Source organism: Melanerpes formicivorus, unplaced genomic scaffold, assembly GCF_026170545.1.
Source record: "Melanerpes formicivorus ecotype bairdi unplaced genomic scaffold, bMelFor1.0.p_v2 SCAF_102, whole genome shotgun sequence".
NCBI classification, from domain to species: domain Eukaryota; kingdom Metazoa; phylum Chordata; class Aves; order Piciformes; family Picidae; genus Melanerpes; species Melanerpes formicivorus.
This window is the reverse complement of record NW_027142454.1, coordinates 1,168,555-1,176,385: the sequence shown is the minus strand read 5'-3', so window position 1 is coordinate 1,176,385 and position 7,831 is coordinate 1,168,555. Positions and strand designations below refer to the sequence as shown.

The following is a 7,831-nucleotide window of genomic DNA, read 5'->3' as shown; positions in this document are numbered from 1 at the left end:
TTTGTCATTGTAGCCCTTTCAGTTTTACCAGAGCCAAAACCTGAAAGCAAAGAGAGTTCTCTTTCCCCTCTCCCTTTTCCCAGTAGGCAGAAAAAGCAATTGGGCAGGAGGAGAGGAGCAGGGTAGAACAAGAAGAATGGACTTGCATCGACTTTGCAAGTAAAAATGCAATTTTTTAACAAGGTGGACAGGGATTAAGGGAAAGGAAAGCTACAGAGGGATAAGGGAAGGGCTAAATAAAAAAATATAGATTCAAAACCAGACACAGCTGGCAAGGGATTCCCTTGGGTGTAAGTCCCACCACATGGAGAGGAAGAGGACCAGCAGACACAGGTCCTTTTCTGTTGGGCACTTTCCAGCCACTCTGCCCCCCACCTGGAGCATTCATGGGGTCGCTGTGACACAAGCACAGGACCCAGCACCTGGCCTTGTTGAATTTCATCCCACTAGACTCCACCCATGGATCCAGCCTGGCCCGGTCCCTCTGCAGAGCCTCTCTACACTGCCACCCAATTCGGTGTCACCTCCATACTTCCCAGTTGTACCTCGATGCCCCTGCCCAGGCCAATGACAAAGATGTTAAAGAGAACTGGCCCAGGAGGGAGCCCCTGGGAAACACCACCAGTGTCCAATGGCCTTAGAGCTCTGCAGTCATGCAACTTGTCACCATGTCCTGGGCAGCCTGAAAGAGGCAGCACTATGCCAGCAGCACCAGGGATATGGATGTGGCAAAGCAAGCCAAGGGAAACTTGTCCTTTGATAAGGTTACCTGGCACCTGGACAAGATCTCTTTGCCGGAGTCCAAAGAGCTGGGGAGGTGGTGCCAGGAGTCAAGTGAGTGCAAGCCCTGTGTGGGTGGGGTGGCCATGGCCATGCTATAAAGAAGCACCAGGGAGCTGAGCACACAGCAGCAGCTGGGGCAGAGGCAGCAGCAGCAGCATGGGAGAACTTCGCATCCACTCCGTGCTGGTGACCGGTGCCAACCGGGGCATCGGCCTGGGCTTCATCCAGCACTTCCTGGGGATGCCAACCCCACCCAAGTGGGTCTTTGCAGGGTGCAGGGACCCCAAGGGGCAGCGAGCACAGGTGAGGCTGGGCTGGGATGCACTGGGCAGGGCTGGGGATGGCAGCTGGGGGACAGGGCAGCAGCTGCAGCAGGGAGGGGGCTGACAAAGGGCAGGGGTTGAGGCTGGGCACTCACAGCACAGGGCAGCTGGGCTGGGCTGGCTGTGGGACCAACTGGGCAGGGGCTGTGTGGAGGGGACAGTGACACATGGGAGGGAGCCTCTGCACAGCCCCTGCTGCCTCTGTGTGCCCACGCAGTTCCCTCTCTGCAGGAGCTACAGAAGTTGGCTTCCAAACACCCCAACCTGGTCATCATCCCTCTCGGTAGGTGCCATACAGTGAGGGTCCCTTGCCCTGCTTCCCCTGGTCACTACCCAGGAGTGAGCCTTGCCTAGGGGCAGGTGCCTGCAGACACCAGGCACTGCCATCCCTCCTGCCTGTGGCCAGCCCCCGGGGAACATCCCCAAGGGGACACAATGGACCCCATGGCAGCAGGGGACTGTGGGCTCTGACCTGCCCTGTGTTGGCTCTGCAGAAGTCTCCAACCCTGCCAGCATCAAGGCAGCTGCAGCCACAGTCGAGAAGCACCTGGGGGGCTCAGGGCTGACCCTGCTCATCAACAATGCTGGGATTGCCAAGTTCCATAACCTTGAGGATGAGACCCTGGAGGACATGACCCAGATTTACACCACCAACACCATTGGACCAATGCTGATGGGCCAGGTGAGAGCCTCACCCAAGCTGGGCTGTCCCAGTGGTGCACAAAATAAAGGTGGGAGAGGGTTCTGGTGGGAGAGGGTCCTGCCTCTGCTCAGTGGGAAGCTTTTGGAGCTGCAGCATGGAGGTCAGGAGCTCATTTATGCCCCCACCTCCTCTTCTCTCCCCCAAGGCATTCCTGCCCTTGCTGAAGAAGGCTGCCCAGGGGAGCCCAGGCTCAGGACTGAGCTGCAGCAAGGCAGCCATCGTCAACGTGGCTAGCGATACTGGCTCCATTGCATCTTCCATTGCATGGGACATGGTACAATTAGTGTCCTACCGCTGCAGCAAGGTACCCCCAGGCCATGTTGAGCACAGATTTGTTCCCCCTGCCCTGGCACCTGGACATGGTCCCCTGCAGCCAGCCTTGCCCTGCCCCCAGCAGCCTCTCCTGTGTCCCCACAGGCTGCTCTCAACATGCTGACCAAGTGCCAGTCCCTGGAGTACCGACAGCACGGCATCCTCTGCGTTGGTGTGCACCCTGGCTGGGTGCAAACTGACATGGGGAGCACTCCTGGGCAAAAGGTATGAGCCTCACCATGGCAGTGCCCTCAGTAATGCTGCCACAGGGCCCTTGCCTGTGACCTCCCTGCCTGACCCTGGGTTCCCGGAGCTTCCATCCCCTGAGCTACTGCTGGACCCCATGCCAGGGCCTGGCGCTTTCCCCTCAGCCCAAGGGGCTCCTTCCCCTGGCCACAGCTGCCCCAGGGCAGCCCTGAGCCAGGCCTGGGCACGAGCTGACCATGCCCCTCTGCCCCACAGCCCCCTGTGACAGTGGATGCCAGCATACAAGGGATGCTGAAGGTGCTCTCCTCCCTCTCTGAGAAGGACACCGGCACCTTCCTGGACTGGGAGGGGAAGGTGGTGCCCTGGTGAGATGCCAGCCCAGCCTGCTGGCAGTGGGACCCTGTGCTGATGCTGCCTGTGCCAACACCTCAATAAACCTCTGCCTGTGATCTCCCAGCTCTGATGCGGTGCCAGTGCCTGGTGGCTGCCCCTCCCTGGCGTCCCTCTCCTCATCTCTGCATGTGGCAGTGCCTGTGGCTATCCCATGACCCACAGCTGTCAGTGGGGACCCCACAAGTGACAGCCTGCAGGCCCTGTGGCACTGTGACCACCCCCTGGAGATGTTCCCTGAAGAAGGCCAGGGCAGAGTCCCCTCTGGAGGGACCTTCCAAGCACCCACAGGGCTGGTGACCAGCTTGAGCTCCCAGGGATGCCTTTCCCCCTGCCCAATGTTCTGCTCAGCCTGGGGTGTTCCAGGGGCTAGGGGTCACTGAGACCAGCTGCTCTCAGCCCTCATTTGGGTGGTGGTTTGGCATAGGCAGGACAGGCAAACATATGGCAGTGGGGCACCACGTGGAGAGTGGCTGTCAAGCTCAGCTGGGGCCTCTGTCCTGTCAACATGACCTGTCCTGTCCTGCTCTGTCCTTGCACAATGCCAGCATGGTGGGGTTGGGAGTGATCTCTGGAGCTCACCAAGTCCAACCCCCTGCTCCAGCAGGGCACCCACAGCAGCTTGCCCAGGAGCACAAGGGCCAGGGGGGATTGGAAGCTCTCCACACCAGGAGACTCCACAACCTCTCTGCACAGCCTGCTCCAGGCCTCCAGCACCCTCACACCAAACAAGTTTCTCCTCTTGCTCAGGTGGAACCTCCTGGGTACAGTTTATACTTGATGCCCATTGTCCTGTCCATGGGCACCACTGAGCAGAGTCTGGCCCCAGCCTTTTGCCCCCCACTGGTCTTTAACTCTTGCTGAGCACTGATCAGATCCCCTCTGGGGCTGCTCTTCTCCAGACTCAACAGCCCTAGGGCTCTCAGCTTTTGCTCCTCATAGACATGCTCCAGGCCCCTCAGTGGCTATGGAGCCCCCACTGGACTCTCTCCAGCAGTTCCTTATCTGTTGAACTGGGAAGACCAGAACTGGACCCAGGATTTCAGATATGGAATCACAAGGACAGAGGAAAGGGGCAAGAGAACCTCCCTTGGCCTGCTGACAACTCTCTTCTGAATGCCCCCAGGGAGGCCTCTTAGCCAGAGGGGCACATTGCTCAGCACACCTTACCCACAACATGAGTGCCAAGGCCTGGAAGAGCTCTGGCTTTGGAGGGGTTGGCCCCAGCAGACAGACTGGGGCAGGAGAGGAGAAACCATGCCCTGCCCCGGGCTGCGCAGGCTGTGGCTGTGTGGGGATCTGCTGCTGCTCTGGGTGCTCACACACCCATGGTGACAGCCTGGGGCTGAGGACACCTGGCCACACAGGGACACCATCCCAGGCTGCTGTCATCTTCTCCTCCAAGGATCCTTGGGTCCAGTGCTGGCAGGGCTGCCATGGCCTCTGCCCTGCCCTTATGCAGCTCTGGAGCCCCCACAGCCATGGTCACAGGGAAGCAGCCTTCAGAACTGGTCCTGCAGCCCCTGCCTTCCATTAGAGGAAGAGCCACAGTGGTGGGGCCTGGTCCTGCTGACCCTTCCCTGCACAGCTCAGGGCCTTCTCTGTCCCCATGATGGCCTTCCCCTAGGTAGGACCAAAGGCCATTCACAATTTCCCCTTGATTGGATTCACAGAATGGTTCTGGGTGGAAGAGGCCTTCCACGTTCTCATGTCCCACAGTGAACCCAGCACTGCCAGGGCACCACTAAGCCATGGCCCTCAGCACCACATCTCCACTGCTTTGAAATACCTCCAGGAATGGACACTCCACCTGTGCAGCCTGTTCCAGGTCTTGACAACCTTCAGGGAAATGGAATTTTTCCTCATGTCCAACCTAAACCTCCCATGGTACAACCTGAGACCATTTCCTCTCATCCTTTTAGTGACAGGACAATGAGCAATGGATTGAAACTGGCCCAGTAGGGAGCCCTGGGGAACACCACTGGTGCACAGCTGTCTTTCTTGAAGCTTTGCATCCATGCAGCTTGTCAACATGTCCTGGGCCACCTGGAGGAGGCAGCACTGTGCCAGCAGCACCTGGGGCATGGATTGTTGATTTTTCTCCCCCGATTCAGGGGCCATTGGGTGATGAATGAAGGCACAAACCCTGTTGCCATATAGCAATGAGATTCCAGAAATGCAGAGAATCTCACAAGTCCTCCCAGAAGTCCGTTATTGCTGCATTGTAGAACCCCCAGCATTACAGAGTCTCAGAGTGCCACTTACAGCAGAAGTCCCAGAAGCCCTTAACAGGACGTATCCCTCACAGCAACCCTACACCAAAGCCCTAGCCCTAGCCAGAAGCAGCTAACTAACAGAAGCAGAAGTCCCTAGCAGCCCTCATCCCAATCTACCTTATAGCCCAGAGTGGCTGTTTCACAGTATCACAGTATCACAGTATCGCTTAGGTTGGAAAGGACCTCGAGGATCATTGAGTCCAACCTATCAACACAGACCCCATGCCTAGACCATGGCACCAAGTGCCACGTCCAATCTCCCCTTGAACACCTCCAGGGTCGATGACTCAACTACCTCCCTGGGCAACCCGTTCCAATGCCGAATGACTCGCTCGGTGAAGAACTTCCTCCTCACCTCGAGTCTAAACCTCCCCTGGCGCAGCTTGAGACTGTGTCCTCTTGTTCTGGTGCTGGTTGCCTGGGAGAAGAGGCCAACCCCTTCCTGGCTACAACCACCTTTCAGGGAGTTGTAGAGGGCAATGAGGTCACCCCTGAGCCTCCTCTTCTCCAGGCTAAACAACCCCAGCTCCCTCAGCCTCTCCTCACAGGGCTGTGCTCAAGGCCTCTCCCCAGCCTTGTTGCCCTTCTCTGGACACCTTCAAGTGTTTCGATCTTTGTTATCAGTCCCTTAACCAGTAAAGCCCAAGCACATATATGAGCTGAAATCTTTTCCCAATGTGAGGTACCAGCGTGTCAAGGAGGTGGCTTCTGCAGCATGTGCCAATCCAAGGGTGCCAACATCAGGATGGTGTTCTTGGCACACGTGGAATGTTACTGGTTTGCTCTACACGGAATCTAAGGAATTGGTCATCTAAGGAATCAGGCATTCTGCATGCATCCAGCAGCTCCCCTCAGAACAGCGGCTGCAACAGCGGATGTGGCAGAGAAAGCCAAGGGAGGATTAACCTTTGGTATGGTGGGCTGGCACCTGGACACAATCTCTGTCCTGCAGTCCAAAGAGCTGGGGAGGTGGTGCCAGGAGCCAAATGAGCACAAGCCCTGCATGGGTGGGGTGGCCATGGCCATGCTATAAAGAAGCATCAGGGAGCTGAGCACACAGCAGCAGCTGGGGCAGAGGCAGCAGCAGCAGCAGCATGGGAGAACTTCACATCCACTCCGTGCTGGTGACCGGTGCCAACCGGGGCATCGGCCTGGGCTTCATCCAGCACTTCCTGGGGATGCCAACCCCACCCAAGTGGGTCTTTGCAGGGTGCAGGGACCCCAAGGGGCAGCCAGCACAGGTGAGGCTGGACTGAGATGCACTGGGCAGGGCTGGGGATGGCAGCTGGGGGACAGGGCAGCAGCTGCTGCAGGGAAGGGACTTGCAAAGGGCTGGGGGTGCAGCTGGGCACTCACAGCACAGGGCAGCTGGGCTGGGCTAGCTGTGGGACCAGCTGGGCAGTGGCTGTGTGGAGAGGAAAGTGCACCTGAAGATGAGCCAGGGTCTGCACAGGTGGCCAAGAAGGCCACCAACATCCTGGCCTGGATCAGCAATGGTGTGGCCAGCAGGAGCAGGGCAGGGATTGTCCCCCCAGTATTGGTCACTGGTGAGGACACAGCTTCAGTACTGGGTTCAGTTTTGGGCTCCTCACTCCCAGAAGGACACTGAAGGGCAAAAGGCAGTCCAGAGAAGGGCATCAAAGCTGGGTAAGGGTCTGGAGAGCAGGGCTGGTGAGGAGCAGCTGAGGCAGCTGGGGGTGTTTAGTGTGGAGAAGAGGAAGCTGAGGGGAGACCTCATTGCTCTCTACAGCTCCCTGGAAGGAGGTTGGAGCCTGGTGGGGTTGGTCTCTTCTCCCAAGTAGCAAGTGATGGGATGAGAGGAAATGGCCCCAGGTTATTCCAGGTGAGGTTTAGGTTGGACATGAGGAACAATATCTTCCCCTTGAGGGTTGTCAAGCAACAGAACAGGCTGCCCAGGTGGAGTCTCCTGTTCTTGGGGGAGTTTCAGAGCAGTGGAGATGTGGTGCTGAGGGCCATGGGTTAATGGTGCCCTGGCAGTGCGGGGGCTTATAGAATCATAGAATCAATAAGGTTGGAAAAGACCTCAAAGATCATCAAGTCCAACCTGTCACCACAGACCTCATGACTACTGTACCATGGCACCAAGTTCCACATCCAATCCCCTTTAACACCTCCAGGGACGGTGACTCCACCACCTCCCTGGGCAGCACATTCCAATGGCTAACAACTCTCTCTGTGAAGAACTTTCTCCTCACCTCCAGCCTAAACCTCCCCTGGCACAGCCTGAGACTGTGTTCTCTTGTTCTGGTGCTGGTTGCCTGGGAGAAGAGACCAACCCCCACCTGGCTACAACCTCCCTTCAGGTAGTTGTAGAGAGCAATCAGGTCTCCCCTGAGCCTCCTCTTCTCCAGGCTAAACAACCCCAGCTCCTTCAGCCTCTCCTCACAGGGCTTCTGCTCAAGGCCTCTCCCCAGCCTTGTTGCCCTTCTCTGGACACATTCAAGTGTCTCAATGTCCTTCTTAAATTGAGGGGCCCAGAACTGGACACAGATACAAGGAGTGGCCTAACCAGTGCTGAGTACAGGGCACAATGACTTCACTGCTCCTGCTGGCCACACTGTTCCTGATGCAGGTCAGCACGCCATTGGCCTTCCTAGCCCCCTGGGCACATTGCTGGCTCATGTTCAGCCAGCTGTCAATCAGTACCCCTGGGTCCCTTTCTGTTTGCCTGCTCTCCAGCCACTCTGACCCCAGCCTGTAGCACTGCATGGGGTTCTTGTAGCCAAAGTGTAGCCCCTGGCACTTGAACTTGTTGAATGCCATCCTGTTGGACTCTGCCCATCTGTCCAGCCTGTCAAGGTCCCTCTGCAGAGCCC

The 7,831-nt window shown here is 57.6% G+C and overlaps 1 protein-coding gene across 1 annotated transcript; it reads left to right on the top strand.

Moving 5' to 3' along the window:
• The first annotated feature begins 896 nt into the window (after positions 1-896).
• On the top strand, positions 897-2,784 carry LOC137455603 (C-signal-like). Its single transcript, XM_068166587.1, has 6 exons — positions 897-1,086; positions 1,338-1,389; positions 1,601-1,788; positions 1,955-2,113; positions 2,227-2,346; positions 2,584-2,784. Exons 1-6 carry the CDS (start codon positions 940-942, stop codon positions 2,695-2,697), a joined length of 780 nt encoding a protein of 259 aa, XP_068022688.1. The 5' UTR covers positions 897-939; the 3' UTR covers positions 2,698-2,784.
• The last annotated feature ends 5,047 nt before the right edge of the window (positions 2,785-7,831 follow it).

What these genes read in the sequence shown, in the direction of transcription:
- LOC137455603 (XM_068166587.1), top strand. Translation starts at nt 940, where the DNA reads ATGGGAGAACTTCGCATCCACTCCGTGCTGGTGACCGGTGCCAACCGG. An exon ending in CCAAGGGGCAGCGAGCACAG is followed by an intron (nt 1,087 to 1,337) that starts GTGAGGCTGGGC and finishes CCCTCTCTGCAG; the next exon opens with GAGCTACAGAAGTTGGCTTC. An exon ending in GGAGCACTCCTGGGCAAAAG is followed by an intron (nt 2,347 to 2,583) that starts GTATGAGCCTCA and finishes TCTGCCCCACAG; the next exon opens with CCCCCTGTGACAGTGGATGC.